This window comes from Canis lupus, chromosome 23, assembly GCF_048164855.1.
Source record: "Canis lupus baileyi chromosome 23, mCanLup2.hap1, whole genome shotgun sequence".
NCBI classification, from domain to species: Eukaryota; Metazoa; Chordata; class Mammalia; order Carnivora; family Canidae; genus Canis; species Canis lupus.
Window position 1 is genome coordinate 11,714,363 of NC_132860.1, and position 18,414 is coordinate 11,732,776.

At 35.5% G+C, this 18,414-nt stretch overlaps 1 protein-coding gene across 34 annotated transcripts in view; it reads left to right on the forward strand.

Annotated features, from left to right (window-relative positions):
* SOX6 (SRY-box transcription factor 6) overlaps nucleotides 1-18,414 on the forward strand; it is a 633,064-nt gene that overhangs the window by 270,492 nt on the left and 344,158 nt on the right. For all 34 annotated transcript variants that reach the window (XM_072793935.1, XM_072793936.1, XM_072793934.1 and 31 more), the window contains one exon: nucleotides 11,982-12,222. In XM_072793935.1, coding sequence (XP_072650036.1) covers nucleotides 11,986-12,222 — 237 coding nt within the window. In that variant the 5' untranslated portion in view covers nucleotides 11,982-11,985. The remainder of the gene's footprint in view (nucleotides 1-11,981; nucleotides 12,223-18,414) is intronic.

The window sequence follows — 18,414 nt, forward strand, 5'->3', positions numbered from 1 at the left end:
ATTATAATTTATAAAAATGCAAGTCCTGTGTATGAGGGTTTTCTTTTTCCCTATTTCTTCCCCTCAGAAGTTAGGGTACAGGTAATGTTATATGACAGTCAGATTTTAAAAGGATATTTAAATTATTTGGTGTTTCCTAAAATGAACTCTAGATGGGTCCTGTGTTAAATATATACTGCTCAAGTACCTCATCTCATTTTTTCTCAAGGCCGTCCTCATCACATTTTGTAATGAGACAGGTACAATTGTATCTTATGCTTCTGGTGTGGCCTTTCTGGTAAAAGGTGGAAAGTAGAAATTGGATCTCACATTTCTCTAGACCTTGAAATGAATGGGCAATGACATCCTTATTTTATCTCACAATTGTCTGTATAAGAATATAGTTTAAATGTTGATCATCTAGACTAACTATTAAAAGAATTCTAGGGAAAGCATGGAGAGTAAACAACAAATATTTGTTAGAAAATTTATCATATAAAAACTGCAGTGGACCTGTCTCCTTTGTGTGCCAATACCATAACCAATTTTGTTGTCAAACTGTTTAGAATGAGAGTCAAATGGATTGGTTAGAGGTTTGGCAGCTCTCCTTTTTTTTTTTTTTTTTTCTCTTTCTCTGTTTTTTTTTTTTTTTTAATAGTTGTTAAATAATAAAAAATTAGCAAATTCTTTGACTAAGCTGGGATTAAATGAGTATCCAAAATATCTAACTGGAATATTAAAAATAAAATTCTATAGGAAGTATATATATTAGTAAAGAAAAATTCAGATGATAATTAAAAATAGTTAATAATTTATTTTAGATTTACTGTTAGTTATCTTTAATTCTAATAGATAATTAAAGTTATCTTTAATTCTAATACTGTTAGTTATCTTTAATTCAATAACTCTGTCCTAGAGTTAGGCCACTTGAGTTCAAATTCTGCCTTTTGTTTTTATGAGGTGTGACTTTAGGTGAATTTTAATTTTTAAAAATATAAACGTTTTTGTGCCTTGATTTCCTTATCTGTAAAACAAGGACAATGATATTATCTAAATACTGGAACTATTCTGAGAACTAAATGGGGCCAATACATGTAGCAGTGCTCAGTGCAGGGAATAGTATTTTTTAAGCATCTGCTAAATACTGTTCCTGTTTCTTTTTAGTCATCTCTCCAACATCCAGCCAGCCATCCATCCATCCATCCATCTTTCCAATGTTTCTGACAACATAGATTGATGATTTTGGTGGGGGGCTTTCTTGCCATTGAATATGTAGAACTTTTAAGTGAATGAACTTACTGGCCAGGGGTGGGGGGAAGAAGAGATAGTCCTGGAAAACCAACTTAGGTACAGAAATCTAGGGGTACCTTAAATCTTCTGGTTAAATATAATTCTCTAAATTTGATTCTGCCTATTCATTTAATAATATTTAAGTAATTGGGTAATAATATTTATTGAGTGTTTTCTTTATGCAAATTTATTGTACTAGGTACCTGTGGGAATACGGAGAAACCAGGATTTTGTTCTTGCCCTTGAAAAGTTTGTAATCTAGTTTGGATTACTTTTCAGAAATGTGATGACAGTATACTTTTTAAAAAGATTAAGTAAGATAGCATGCATTAAGTGTGGAATGAGGGGCATAAAAATAAATTTTCAGAGCACTTATTAGGAGTGATTAGAAGAGGGATGGATCATAGTTACTTGGAATAATCTCAATTGGTTTCCTAGTGATAAGAAAGGAGAGTGAGGGAAGTAGGGACAGGCAGGAAAAGCAAAGGCAGGGTAGCAGCAATAAGTGAAGCCTGAGTCCATCCATCTAGCTAGAATAGAAGGTTAAAGTGTAGCTACTAGAAGATAAATCTAGAAAGATTAGTTGGATCTGAATGGAAGGCCTTGAATGCCAGAGTCAGGAGTTTGGACTTTTTTCTGTCATCAGGGGAAAGCCACTGATGTTTCTTGATCAAAAGAGTGGCTTGGTAAAGGGACTGGCAGTAAGATTGATTTGGAGAGGGAGAAATGAAACTAGGGAAATTAGAAAATGAAATTAGGGGACTCTTACAGAAGATTCAGTTTAAAGTCTGCTGTGAGTCTAGGTATGAAGTGTAAGAAAACCCTACTCAGGTAAGATTATAAGCATGGTAAGAAGGTGTGAGCAGAAGAAATTTTATTAAGGAAGAGTTGATGGAACTTAATGACAGTCTGGCAATGTGGAACAAGAATAAAAGAGGAGACAGATGCAGTGTCATGTTTTGAATTTGGATGATTTCGAGAATGATGCTTTTCTGGGTGTGAATGAATGAGGAAGGGTGTTGAGGAAAATAATGATGAAACTAATTTTAAGTTTGTTGAATATGACATAGCAGAGTACATCTTGGTATAAATGTCTAGCAGTCATTTGAGGACTGTTGTATTTCAGGAAGATGAGAGAGATTCAGTGTTGGGTATATAAATATAAAAATTATATGATTTAAATATTAAGGAATGAGATGTTTGACAAAAAGTGCATAGAGGAAGAGTAATGTTTAGGTTGGCAGCATTAACATGTGAGTGTTATTTTCTATGATTATGTATTCACCTTAAGTTTGAAAAATAAGCTGTTTGCTCATCTCTCCCTCTCTGATTTTCCCCATTCTCTTTCTTTCAAATATTAGACAACATATATAGGCAATATTGATTATCTACAGTGTGTGAGCCCTGTGCGGGACACTGATGATTCAGTAAAAAACAAAACAGACATGATCTCTAATCTCATGGAATATGTAGAATAAGCTTACTTTTTAAAAAATGTGACACAAAGTCTTTTATTATTTTCTATTTTTCTTCCACTGAGTATAAGCTTATGATAATATCTTTGTAAGCATTTATCTCCCTAGGACTAGAAGACATTCTATGACAACAGGGTTTTTTCCCTTCCTTTTGTTGATCTTTTTTTATTATTACTATATTGTATGGAATATTCTGTAGGACCATAATTTAGGAAAGTGTTAAGTTACTCATCACTGAAGTTTAAAAAACACTAATTGCATCCTCTGTGCTGGGAGGTTTTTATTTTATTAAGCTTAGTAAGTAGAGTTTCTTGGGCCAGGGTGGTGAGGAGGAAGCTTTATTCTGTACCTGGAAAGTTGACAAGGTCTAGGAAAAACATCTTTTCCTAAAACAGTCTTATATCTCAAATCCAGACTTCTTTTAATGATGTGAAATTTATCTCAAATCGCAACAAAACTTGCAACTAGAGATTGGATTTTCATTTTCCTCTTTTTCTTCCATCCCCATTCAGCTTCTGGTTTAGCCACAGAGTCAATCCAGTGTCTTCATCTTATCCTTTTCTCCACTCTACCTTTATAAAATGGGGCAATGGTGGAGTAAGAATAAAGTATAAGATTGACCATTTGTAAAGGATGAAATGTGTACATTTATATGGTAAGATTCAAGTTCAGGAAAACTTATGTTGTCGATGGTCCCTGACTCATTCCACATGCACTCCTGTGCATTGATTCCTCCGCTCCCCCAAATGACCCATTTTTTTTGTGGATATATGTTGGAGGATTAAAAATGATATTATTTAGACCAGAAGTGTGGGGTCAAAATGGAATATCAGGCCAAAGCTGTGTGTTGTATATCTCTGTTAAAAGGAGGGCATTATTGGTAAAAGAAGAAACCCCTATGTGTGGAGTGTTTTCAGAATGGGAAAGATAGTTTTTCCCATACTGGAAGGAATAATGTAAATCCAAATATTTTAAATTTTGAGTTAGATCTAAAATCACTTTACAAAAGGAACTTTTTAAAAAGTAGTTTGTTTGGAGCAACATCTATATTTATATCTTAAGAATCTTCAGAGCATGGGAGAACCATGTCAAATTTTCAGTGCTTTAATACTAACCCACTTTTGGGTTACTGAAATCATTTCATAGTGGGCCAATCTGGCCACCAAATTTGGACAAGAATTCCAGATGCTGAGTGTCTCAATAATAGTTGTAGACATGTACCCTATGCTTGGTTGTTTTTCTAAACTTGGATAGAAGTACTAAACCAATTTTGTTAGGTGAATTTTCAACCTCGAAAATACAGGCCACTTTAGAAAACAAAAATGAAACATTACTTTTTTTTTTTAAGGAGAAATTAAGACAAAAGCTTTTGAGGTTGGGTCTTACCTGTTTATCTTCAACCTTCAGAAATGTTTTTAGGCTGGGAAGAAATTGCTTAAAGCATGGTTTTTATAATGGACATTCTGCTGACATACACAACATTATCGGCCCAAATGGCAGCAATATAATTTGTAGGCCTTGTACTCTGTCTGGAAAGTAGTAGTGCTCTTACTGGTATTTGTATTCACTTTTTATGAATTAGTCTTTCGTGTTGTTTTTCATTTTAACTTAATGTAAGGCTAATAAATCTTATTGTTAAATAACAAAGATTGTATCATAGCCTTCAGTATTAAAATGCACTCCTTTTTTGGGGAAAGCCAGATAGATGTGTTTACTCTGTAGAGAGATTTAGATTTGATTTTTTGTTTTCTTCATGGTAATTATGTTTGCACTTTGCTGATCACTAGTTGTGCATTATTACAATGGAAGGTGACAATTTGATTGTCTTCAATTGGAGAAACAAGTAATTTTATATTCACTAAGCTGTCAGGTAACACTAACTCACAGTACTAAGAGCTCCTGGCAATGCAGCTTGGCACCTATATTTAACTGCTTTGATGCTTGTGTAACCTCCGCTGAATCAGAAATACTTTGCCTGCTGGAAATGGTTTTCAGGGTTGTACAATGAGGTTTTCATTAAGTAGACAAACTGAAAATGAACTGCAAAGCCACGGTTGTTTCTCTCCTCCCCTTTCCCCTTCACCCTTCACCAACCCCTCCCCTTCCCTTGTCTCACCCTTCCCCCTTCTTTTCTCCTCCCTGTTCCTCCTCTTGATAGGAACCTGAAATTTATACCTTATTTCATTTTATGGAAGAGGGAAATTGCTGGATCGCTTTATTTAGCTGAAGGAAAACCTCAGAGATTAACTTTTTTATGTAATTTTGCTCATTGTCATCATATGTGAGCCTTCATTTTTTGAAATGATCTATCTAGCATCAATTTTCATTTTTCTCTTTTTTTTTCTGGCAATACTAAAAAGTGAAAATAGGGGTAAGAATGGAAAAGTATACAGTGATGGCTTCCTGCCCTTTCTCTCTGAGAAGTTATTGTTCTGTTTTATGATTCTTATTAATAAGTGGATAAGATATTGTATAATTGGGCTCCCAGACTAGTGGATTGGTTTCAAGCTGACAAACACATGTTTGGTTTTCACTTTAAAAATTATGGTTCTCATTTCATGTGAAGAGGAGATTCAAAGTAAGCATATATAAATAAACTCATTCTGCTATTATTGTAGACAGTTTTCATTCAAGCCACATAGAGGCCTTTCAGTTTGAGCTATAAAGTCATTGTGCTTGATTAAAATCCTCTAAGTTAGTGTGTATTTATAGTAGCCATTGTTTGGTTTTGCTTTTATTGTTAAGTGACTGATTTTATTTATAAATTCTGGGCCTGGCTTTCCAAGGCAAAGATCCCAACGAGTTATTGGTAGAAAAACTGTGAGAAAAATTCAGTATCACTATAAGCAGAAGTATAGACAAGGGTTATATGAAGTCAAGTTGTTTTGATCTCCAGAAGAAACTGGATACTCAGAGACACATGTAACAATTACAGGTTTTCCATAGGCAGGCAGGCAGGCAGGCTGGTCTTTAGGCTGGTTGCCTGCCTCTTCCAGAAGATACTAACCAATTAGACAGAGGTGGTTACGTGATGTAACATTATCAGGAGAAACAATTCATGAGTCAAAGCATTCCAAGACATATGAGCTCTAGTCCAAAGAACAGTCTTAAGCTATATAAAGTGACAGCAATATTGTCAGCTAAATATAAACTCTAGAAACACAAACTTTGATGACTTGAGAAGAATCTGTTCCAGGTAGTCCCTGTTTTGAAGATCCTCAGAAGGCCTTTGGAGACAATTCTGGTGCTTTGGTGTGAAAAATTAGAAGCCTTAGATAAGTCAGAATCCATTAATTTAAGCCCCTTCTTAGACATACTTCAAGGGCCTCAAGCATATTTCATTTGCCTCATCTCTATTGATCTGACAGGTAAATCAGTGAATTTTCTTCTGACAGATATTGTCTGTATATGTTACCATATACATTCTGAAAGAGCCACTATGAACCTTAAAAGATAGGTTTATGACTCTCCACAGTGGCTCTGAAAGCAGTTACCTTCTTTTTCACGGAATTTTCTCAGTTACTTATTAAACAGATGAAAGAGAGGGAGAAAACCTGGCAGAAGCTGGGGAAGCTGGTGTTGGAGTTGGGGAGAGGAGGTGGTGCTGGATAAAACAATGCAAAGAATCAACACCCGCCCTCAGGCCTTACCCTAATGAAGCAGGAAAAGTTTTGAAAGGGATATCTTCATTTTAATGTCTGGAACCAAGATCCTTCCCCACCCCTCAATCCTTAGACGTGGGAATTAGAGGTGCAGGAAAAATCATTCTTTGCCCTGGGCTGGGTGGACTGGCATCCTTTGTAGGGGTTCCTAAGTATTGTGCATTTTGGCAGCTGAACATATCTGTTACTCATGCTCCTTAAAATGAGAGGCACTGTGTTATATTTTTGGAAAATTAGTTGTTTATTTCTTAGTATCAGATCAATTGCAACATTAAATTAACAGTGAATTATCTGACAGAAGTAAGTCTACCTTGGTAGCCTGGGGCTGAGTTGCAAAAACAAATGTGAATATTGGCCTGAATTTTTAATTTTTTCTTTAAGTAAACCAACTATTAAAATGTTGCTTTATAGTAAAAACAGAGCTTCTTTTGAATAAATGTAACACACCTAAAAAGTGAATTTTGTTTGATAATTATCTTAGCAGTAAGGAAAACATTTTTAAAAATCAGGTTAAAAATATTGTTGCAATAAACTCAGTTGGCTCTTTTTGATACCTGTGTAAATCCCAAAGCGTAGTTTTGAAATGGATTCTTCTCAGGCAATGGTTAAAGAAAAAAAAAAAAACAAAAACAACAACAACAACAAAAAACAGTAATTTCAGGTGGTGATGCCCTAGGAGAAATCTGTTTCAAAATAATCCTACCCTTTAAACATTTACAAATAACTGTTTCTTAAAGATAACAGCAGGTTGGGCTGGTTTAAAATTCTAGAAAATTTGATTTTCTGCCATAGAGGGCTTAATGTATAGATATCCATATCCTTACCATTTTATAAAGTCTTTAGACCAGCTGATCTTAATTTCTTGTTAAAGAACATGAAGTATACTTACTGTCTGAATAAATTTGTAATGGCCTAAACATTCAGATTTTGTTCCTGGGGTTTTGGAGTTTGAAGTAAAGTAATTATCATCTTTCTAGAGATACTCATACTGACTTCCTAGAAAACATTATCAATTGCTGGCGACTGTATTTCCAACAGTCTCATTCCCAAAAGTCCTAAGCCCTGAAGTTCTTCCCAATGGCCTGGCATCCTGGGAATTCACTTGATCTTCTGGGCAGAGACATTTCAAACTCGGGGAACACATGATGGGAATTTAGTTTCATGTGTCCCAAAGATATGTAATTCTCTTTGGAGGTTTTACTTGATAATAGCTATGCCCCAGAAAACCATCTTGTTTAACCAATGTGATAAGTTGACAATGTAGTTTTTCTCTCTGATTATAATGTACTCTGTGTAGTCAATACACTAGTACCATGTGAGTGTAATTTCCTCTTTTATTTTATCTCCAATGCACTGTATTATAAATAAACAGTTAAAAAAAAACACCAAACAAATCTGTTGCATCTCCTTTTAAGATTGTACCACTGTAGACACTTGTTCTAGTAAAGTAGAATTGGGCGCATTTGATTGCATTTAAATTTTTCATGCTTCAGCAGTTTGGCTGGGAGCACAGTAAAGAAAAATCCCATGAGCGAGGATAGTTTAGAATAATAGAACTTGATTTTGTGTATTATAGCGGCAACATTTGCGCTGCTTTAGTTAGGGTTGTGTCAGCACTTCCATTATAAACCCCTGTTTTCAGGGGGTATAACTAGGGAGATTTTTTTTAATACAAATTAAAAAAACAATTCATTTGAATGATTTTTAAGTTATAATAGTGCAAAAATAAAACAAAGTAAAGTCACACAGAAATTGACCATCTTCATAAGGATTTTGATTCTTTTGCTTACTAGTTTTATATGACAGCCCCCAAAGTAAGCTACTGTTCTAAAACACTGGGGGTGAAAATTTTTGTAGTGAAAAATTACTAAATGACCATTAAAAATAAAAGTAAGCATCTCAGGTGACATTTTAAAACACGAAAACCAAGTGTATATTTGATTGATGAGTTTCTAAAGGAGAGTAGCCATGGGAAGTGGTTATAGTAAAGGTATTGCCAAAAGTCAGGTATCTTTGCAGCTTCCAGAATAGTTTAGTTGGTCTAGTAAAATGTTTTAAACAGGAAAGCTAAAGTAAAGAAATACATCCTTTGAATGAGGATGTAATCAGTAAGTTGAAGGATTCTTTAATAAAGTAATTGTGCAAAAAGTAATCAGTAAATTGAATCTAATAATCAGTGAATTCTAGACTTTAATAAACTGCTTTAAAAAGGATTTGTACAGGGATCCCTGGGTGGCGCAGCGGTTTGGTGCCTGCCTTTGGCCCAGGGCGCGATCCTGGAGATCCGGGATCGAATCCCATGTCAGGCTCCCGGTGCATGGAGCCTGCTTCTCCCTCTGCCTGTGTCTCTGCCTCTCTCTCTCTCACTGTGTGCCTATCATGAATAAATAAAAAAAATAAAATAAAAAAAAAATAAAAAAAAAATAAAAAGGATTTGTACACATTTTCCTTATAAATACAACAAAACTACCACACTACAACAAAACCAACAATTAAAAGAAACCTGAAAGAAGCCCAATAATTTTATCAAAAGGAAAAGCCTGCAAGTGGAACCATACCATAAAATCACCTTCTTCTCTGCTAGGAACATGTTGAGAACTGTAGGAGAGTAAACTCAAGAAATTAAATAAAATATGATATGGTAAAGTATTCTTGGAACAAAAATGTTAACTTCTTTGCTAAAGGAAAGGATTTTGAAGTTGAGTATGCCTTCCTTGGTTGTTAACTGTTATTGTCCTACACTCCTCCTCTCTTTGTCCTCTAACGATGGTGTGAACTGAGGATGAACAGTCAAATTTAATATTGCTTTTTTTTGGCAGCAGATCTTTTATTTGCAACCTTGATAGACGTTTGTATTTGTAGGTGCAAAATAAAAGACAAATTGTGTGATGTTGTAAATAGGTAGCTTTCCTGAATGGTCACTGGAGGAATCACCAGAAGACTGTTGATGAAGTAGAGGTGAAGCCTTTCCTCACTAATTGTATTCAGCGTGTAATTTCTAAACTTCCCTCTGAATTTTGATTTTCAATTAACACTCCCCATTTGAAGATAATTTTCTATTTAATGTAATTGCAGGAAATAATTTATTGGCTGATTAAGACTGAGGGCCCAGCCTTCCTTAAGAAAACACTCTAACAAACCAGCCTTTAAACTCAACTCAGCTTTGGACAGATTTAGTCTATTTTTACAGCTGCACGGTTGTGTTTAATTAGGATTGTGCACTATTGTTCATTGGTGCAGTTTATACTTGAAATTATTCTTAAGAGACTTTTCATTTTGGGTTTTGTGTCATGATTAATTTATACTAAAGCAACAATCTCAGATATTGCTATTGGAAGGAGCCAAGTCACTTTATAATAAGAGGATGTTTGTTGGGGAGCTAAAGTCACTCTGAGTTTTGGCTTATGACTTTCAATTGTATTTAACTGTTTTAAAAGGCAGCAGTAAATTCATTCTTTTGTTTTCAATGTGAATGATTACATTATTGGTACTGTCATTATCTGAACTATGAAAACACTCTTGTTGTTTATGGTAAACTCTGGGTAAACTTGCAGACCAGTTATAATTTGCCTGGCTTTGTTGTAGTATTTACAGTGATCCCTGTAAATGAGAAACATCCTTTAGTATCATTTTCCATACATGTATATGCATTTTTCCATTTGCTAGTATTGCTAGAAATTAGTCAAGAATGTATTTATCTCATCCTTTGATATAGTACTCTTTAGGACATTTCATTTCTTTTTTCTCAAAGAAGATATAGACATTCTTCTGCACTTCCTTTCCCCCACTTTATTTTCTAGTATCAAGTCTAATAGATGAAATTTTATTATTTGTAGAATGATTATTATAAGTAGGTATCAGCATTTTAATATGTTTCAAAGCACTTCAAAAGCCTGTAATACTTTTATTTAGAACTGTGCATAATTAGATTAGCTGATCTTATATTAATTTTTTTCACTGTAGGATACTAAATCTGAGCCCCCTCATTAATTGTGAGAAATTTAGCATTAGCTGTTAAATCCTATGTGAAACATGGGCTGCTACATAAAAACTACTGTTTAAATTGGAATTAACTTAATTATTTTTCTTTGCACTTGATATTTCCTTCACTGCAATATTCATGAAAGCATGTGACAGATTTGTAAATTTAACTGTTAATCTCAGATTTCTAGACCCTTTAATCAGTATTTATTTGTCTGTAGAAACAGTACTAGCAAGTTAATGATTTGCTAATTTGAAAAATGCTCATGTGGTTTCCTATGTTAACTGATTTGTGCATTTTTTAAAAAATGGTATGAAATCAATTAATGTTAAAGAGCAATTAAGGTGGAGATTTTATTCCTTCGTTACACAGCAATTTTAGAGCTAAAGATGCTATAAAACCCAAAACAACATAAAGTTTTAGAAAAAAATACTCAATTGTCTTTTCTTTAAAGTTATAAACTTTTGGTGGTTTTATTTTAAACATTTTGCTAAGAAAACCATCTTAACAAAGCACAGAATGGAGACCTTGTGCAGAATGCAGTCAATGTTTACTTGTGGGTACGTAGATGAATGTTTAGTAATTGTTTTTGCAGTTTTAAAAATATGATGTAGGCATTTTAGTATTTTAGTATTTTCACAGTAAATGCTTTGAATTTTGTTTGGTTTCTAATATAGAGTCATAGTTATTTCATATACTCAATTCAAATGTTACAAAATTGCCCTACGATTATTCTAACATTATCGGCTGCTCTATCAATATGTCACTTAAAAGTTAAGTTACAGTAGTTGATTCATTTTTAAAATCTTGAGAAAAGGATCAGATTGGCACTAAACCATGGTACATGGTAGGCCTGGCACTCATAATACAAGGTATGAACTAAGAAGTCAGGACCAAATTTTTCTTAGGACTTCCAACATGTATTATGTGCTTTCCGATTGTATTTTCTCACATAGACTTCTTTTGTTCCCCCATAAAACATAAGAGAAATTTGGATATTTCTACTTAAAAATCATCCTCCAAAATGGCTTGTCAGTTCATTCACTTACTTATTTTTCCCATTGTTAGCTATCACCCTAATTTGATGATCTAGTTGGGAGAACTGGGAGGAAAAGTGCACACATACGTATACTATATGTTATGAAAACTTATTCCATGAAAATTTAATTTGTGGATTTTTTCCCAAGATTTTATTTATTTATTCATGAGAGACACACAGAGAGAGGCAGAGACACAGGCAAAGGGAGAAGCAGGCTTACTGTCGGGAGCCTGATGTGGGGACTCCATCTCAGGACCCAAGGATCATGCCCTGAGCCAAAGGCAGACGCCCAACCACTGAGCTACTCAGGCATCCCTCATTTGTGGATGGTTAGGGAGAAGATATGTAGCAACTACTAGGAAAAGGTTTGCTGAGTTAAAAGAAGAGAGCGAAAACTCAGCTTCTGCTGAGTTTTTTTTTCCCCCAGTGGTTTAGAGTAGGTCATAAACAACTTGAAGTTAGAGAACCTACTTTTTTTTTTTTGTTTTCTGAATTAGTCAACTGTAAGGGATGGTTTGCCCTTTTGTCATTGACAGCCTTTTCTTCTTCTGCAGAAGAATGTCTTCCAAGCAAGCCACCTCTCCATTTGCCTGTGCAGCTGATGGAGAGGAAGCGATGACCCAAGATTTGACCTCAAGAGAAAAGGAAGAGGGCAGTGATCAACATGTGGCCTCCCATCTGCCTCTGCACCCCATAATGCACAACAAACCTCACTCTGAGGAGCTACCCACCCTTGTCAATACCATCCAACAAGATGCTGACTGGGACAGTGTTCTGTCGTCTCAGCAAAGAATGGTGAGCTTTTAAAATCTGGCACCGTCATGCAGTGTGTCCGTGAGTGCGGTGTCTTAGAAGCAACTCAAAATACCTATTCTAGAATTATTTGTGTTCAGGTCACAGAACAAGCACCGTGGTTATATGATTGATATTACCAATACACTAGGAACTGGGAAGAATTGGAAAAACAGTTTGTGATTTAGTTTTTGTCCATTATTAGGTCAACTCGCCAAAAAGATATTTAATTTAATTTGGGGGAGGTTTGGTTATCCTATTCCCTGAATAAGGTGGTGAACTTGATAATGACACAAAATAGGTAGTGTGTGTCTGTGTGTTAACACTGAAATATTGTATTAAGCAAAAACATGTCTATGGGAATGAGGTCATATGGTGAGTACACCTTCAGTGAGGAAATGTAGGTATTTATTATTTTTAATGGTCATTTTTGATTTATGATAAAGCTTTTCTCACCTACCTGACTATATATTAATTTCAAAAGGATGTACAAAACTCCTGAGTATCATTCAATCAGGCTTCAGTTTTCCCTGAAGGTAGAAACAACATCAGATACATGCCAGCTTTCCCATGAGAAATTCTGTCTCTAACCATCAGAACAGAAGCTGCAGTAAGTGTCATTGTCTAGTTTAAACCAAAAAAATCCAGTTTTTTTAAAAGCATCTAAAACTGACCAAGATCTTAACAGATTTTATTAGATTAGGAATTGATAACCTGTTTTACATTTCTTAACTTTTGGTTATGTTAATGAAAGATACTTTAAGTGGGCTGTGAGGAAAAGTTTTATTCCTTAATAAAAAATAAGATAATATTTAAAAACGCCTTTAATACTGATAACATGTATTTAAATTCTTGCTCTCTGCTTAATGCTTAATGTCAAAGACTTGATTCTATAAATTATGGAGGCAGACTTTTTTTTTTCAGCTGATTTTGCAGCAACAACTAGTGCTCTGGAGCAGTAGGTAGGAAGTAGGGGATTAGAAGAAAAATAAGACTTTTCTAGACTAACTTTAGGTTCATAGGGGGTTGTCATTATACCGTTAGATATATCCACTGGAAATTTTATTTTACTTTCATTGGAGGAGAGAGAGAAAGTATAACAAGGCAAGACTAAAAGACTAAGTCTGTTTTTCTGATTGAACTGAATTGTTTTTGTAACCAGTCGCTGCCACTAAAGACAGTAGGCCCATGCTTTGTTTTTATTTCATCAGATGCTTATGGAGCACCTTCTCTGGGCTCAGCATTTTACTAGGTGCTGGCTGTATAGTGGTGAAAGAACATGCATGATTATGCTGCCCTGGAACTTATATCTATGAGAGGAGACAGAAATTAAATAAAACATGCACATAAATACATGATTAAAATTGTGATATGTGTTAGGAAGGAAAAGAACAGAATGCTATATGAAAAATAATGGGATAAAGCTAATTTAGAATAGATGGATAGAAATACTTTCTCTGCCCTAAGGATGATAGGAACTAGCAAGGCAAAGAATAGAAGAAAGAGTAAAAATAGTAGAGGGAACAGCATATATGAAACATTTGAGGTGAATAAAATATAGCTGAGTATCAGGAAATGAAAGATAGTCTTTGAGGTGCTTGGGTGGCTCGGTTAAGTGTCCAACTTGGGTGTAGCTCAGGTCATTATCTTGGGGCTGTGAGATTGAGATCTGCGTCAGGCTTTGGGCTCAGTGGGGAGTCCAAAGAGACTGAGATTCTCTCTCCCTCTCCATTTGCCCCTCCTCCTGTTCCCTCTCTCTCTATCTATCTGAAATAAATAAATCTTAAGAAATAGAGATAGTTTTTTTGTGGCTGGAGTGTAATGAGTAAGGATATATTGTAGCAACAGATATGATTGAAGAGACTGGTAGGGGTTTGTATCCAATAAGACCATATTGATAATGTTATAGAAGTGAGTTTTGATTCTAGGTGCATTGAAAAACCATTGAAGGATTTTAGAACATTGCAGATAGATTACTCTGGTATAGTATGAATGGGTAGGAGGAAGATAGAGTGAAAGGAGTAAGGCCTGGTGGGAGCCTACTTCAGAAGTCCAGGTAAGGGGTGCCTGGGTGGCTCAGTCAGGTGGTCAACAGACTCTTGGTTTTGGCTCAGGTGGTGGGATCAATTCCCCATCAGGCTCTGTGCTCAGCAGGGAGTCTGCTTGAGATTCTCTCTCTCTCCCTCTACCCCTCCCCCTCCCGCTGGTGCACACTCTCTCCCTCTCCCTCCCTCCAATAAATAAATAAACCTTAAAAAAAGTCCAGGTAAGAGATGGTAGTGGTTTGGATTAGTGTAGAGGCAGAAGGGATAAAAAGAAGGGTTAGGTCCAAGATCTATTTTGCCGCTTATGTCAAGTATAGTCATGGACAATTAAAAATAATGAAACTGAACAATACAGGTTGAGGCAGAAATAATTTATTTCAAATTTTACTTCTTTAGAGAACATGCTACTTATTTTCGTCAGTAAAATTTGTTTGTATTTTGGCAAGTGCCAATTTGCTTCAGTGATACATTCTCAAAGTTTTATGACCTAAAATTTTGTCAGAAAATAGATATTAATAATTTGCTTACCAAATTTATTTAAAGAGGGATTTATGGTAGTATAAAATAGTTTAAATTTACACATATATTATATATTAGTATAAAAGAAATCATATTTGTTGGAAATGTTTTCAAACTTTCACTCTCTTTTGATATCAAGCACTGCTTTCCACTGGAGCCTTTGTGTATTCTGAATGTCTGGAAGCCAAAATATTTTGTTTTAACTCCCACTCTATAGTATTTCCCAGCTGTGTACTTATATGGTATAATAAAAGGATTTAACAAATGGGAAATAGCAGCTGCATTTGGAAATTCCCTTTGTGCTCCCTTTTCATTCGATAGATTCAATAATGTGTAACAACTGTAGCATCAGACCTGTAATGACTTACATTGCGAGTATCATATCACCAACCAATTTTTCATTACAGGGAAGGAAAACAATAGAAGGACCTTAGGTTTCTGGGCAGTCCTGCAAACCTACATATAGAGGTGTGTGTGTGTGTGTGTGTGTGCGCGCGTATGTGTGCGCACTTGAGGTGGGGAGACTTTGACTTAAGTAAAATTTAATGAACATTTCACCTCATTCTACTTTCAAATCAATATGACATCCAAAAGTATTGTTATGAAGTTAAGTGTAACTTGGTAGCTATCATCAATGGATCATAGTCTGTTACCCACTGTAATTGAGCCCGATAAAATAGCCATGGAGAAATAAAATTTTAAAGTAAAAAACAACAACAATTCTCCTGACACCTATCCAATTTCCATTGTTATTTACTTTTTATAATGGCCTTCACTCGTGAAGTTAGAAACAGGTATTAAAAGTTTCTTATCTGCTGGGTTCAGGAAGGGTTTTACTTTGAAATATCAAGACCACAGAAGAGCTTTACTATAAGAGACAGTAAAGACAAAGCAGAGAAGTTCTGCTAAGCTGCACTTCCTGTTTAGAAAAAAAAATCTTGAAATGTTGAAATTCTGATTATTTTGACATGGTGTTTGAACAAAATATGAGACCACACTGTTTCAAGGCAAGGGAAATAATTCATTATGGCAATAAAGCAAAGGAGAATAGAAATTTTAGACTAGCATTCAAAGGCCAATTTGAGATTAAGAAGTTTAGACTCTGATTTTAATTATAATCACTTAAGTTGTAGATGCCAGAATGCTTGATTTCAAGTTTAGCGTGCTGTGTTAATTGATAAATTCCATTTGAAGACCAAAAAGTTAGTGTAAATGAAAATTCAGCATCCTTGTTCACTATATACAGCCACTACTATTTTCATTATGGTATGAGTGTACCAGTACTTTTTTTTTTTTTTTTTTTTTTTTGTAGAGGAATATTGACACTTTCTCCTGAAATGTGTTTTTGTCGGAATTACGACTGATTCATTAGACAGGAATAAATTCACATAATTTTTTCAACAGGAAAAATGTGTAGTGTATCATTCTTTTCAATGTTAACAGGGATGAAGTAACATTTTGTAGCTATAATTAGTGACTGGCAGTATGACATTGTGTGTAATGATTAAATGCTAAAGATTACTTGAGTATATAGCACCCACTAAATTCTAGGTGCAGGGATTTGCTTACAAATAATACAGTAAGGAGCCCTGCTATTGTGGAACTCAGATTTTAGTAGTATGACAGCCCTGCTATCGTGGAACTCAGATTCTAGTAGTATGACAGATAATAAAGAAGTTTCACAGAGTGAGCCGGTTTCAGACATTGATGAGTGTAATAAAGAAAATTAAATAAGAAAATGTGATCAAGGACGACTACCTTGAACAGTCTGGAAAGGCTCTTGGAAGAGGTAACTTTTGAATTGAGGTTTGAAGGAGAAGGAACCAAGTATGTGAAAATTGGCGAGGAAGACCCTTAGCTAGACTTTATAGTAAGTGTAGCAGAAAGCAATAGAGTGGGTGGAATGGAGTGGGTGAGGGAGAGAATGAGATGAAATCAAGGAGACAGGCAGATGACAAAGACTTTGAGGTTATCATGGGCTACAGTGAGGTATTTAGACTTCAAGTGCAAGAGGAAGCCTTTGGATGATTTGAAATGAGAGACTAGCATGATTTGATTTGATTTGATTTGATTTGGTTTGATTTGTTTATTTTTAAAGATTTTATTTATTTATTCATGAGAGACACACAGAAGAGAGACACAGGCAGAGGGAGAAGCAGGCTCCCTGCAGGGAGCCCAGTGTGGGACTCGATCCCAGGACCCTGGGATCACAACCTGAGCCAAAGGCAGATGCTCAACCACTGAGCCACTCAGGTGCCCTGATGTATGTATGTATGTATGTTTGCTTGTTTTAAATCACATTGGCTTCTGTGCAGCAAACCGATTGTGGGAGATAGCAGCAGAAACAAGGATACCTAGTAGGAAAACTATGGCAGTACTGCTCCTAAAAGTTTGATGATACATGAGAGTAAACAATTAGGGAGGTTATTCTTTGAGTTCCCGTAGATTCTGAAGAAGACAAGATTCACATAGAAGGTGAGGGGAATATTTTAAGCCATGTGGGCATGAATTTAGTCGTGTGGGCAGAAATTTAGTCAAGAATGCACAGGAGGGCAGCCCTGGTGGCGCAGCGGTTTAGCGCCGCCTGCAGCCTGGGGTCTGATCCTGGAGACCTGGGATTGAGTCCCATGTCAGGCTCCCTGCATGGAGCCTGCTTCTCCCTCTGCCTGTGTCTCTGCCTCTCTCTCTCTCTGTTTCTATGAATAAATAAATAAAATCTTAAAAAAAAAAAAAAAAGAATGTACAGGAAATGAAATTGCTAAGACCAAGGAGGGGGAAGAGAGGAGTTTTGCTCCTGGACAGAGAATGGTCCCATGTGAGGACAGAAGCTTTTTCAAGATAGAACTGCTGGGGGACGCTTGATCTCGGAATTCCGGGATGGAGTTCCGCATCGGGCTTCCTGCAGAGAGCCTGCTTCTCCCTCTGCCTATGTCTCTGCCTCTCTCTCTCTCTCTCTCTCTCTCTGTGTGTGTATCTCTCATGAATAAATAAATAAAATCTTAAAAAAAAAAAAAAAAAGAACTCTTTGCAGGTGACTTCTGGGGTAGGCCGGGGTACCAACAGTATCTCTTACAAGATTCACAAAGTGATAACAAGATTGTAAGTGAGGTCTTCTTTACACATGTACATCTGTGCACTTAGACACATGCTTATATTGATATATAATTTAAGTCAAATGGGTTTATATGCATCTGGCTTTTAATTACTAGTGTAATTAAGCAAAAATAACCAGACTGGACCCTGAGCCCCAGAATATCAGAGCTTCTTATTTTAGAGACCTACTTAAATTCCCCTGAATGAATTTTCTCTTTTAGAAAAGTTTTAAAAATAATTTTTTCACTATAAATAAAAGCTACCCATAGTGACCTTTGTTGTAACTGAAAGAAAACGGCAATAGGCATGTTGAGATATTTAATAAATGTTAGGAACAATACTGTCTTACTTGCAAACAATTTCTCCTTTCTGTCGTTTTTGCTTTTAGTCCAAAGAAGTTGCTAATCACCTCTGGAGTGTTCTATGTACCTCGCTTTGAGCCATAAAAATTCTGGTGTGAACTTTGTACTGTGACTGGGATTGGAGCTGTTGTCATTACATGATAACAGTCCAGGAATTTTGAGTGAAGATTTAATCC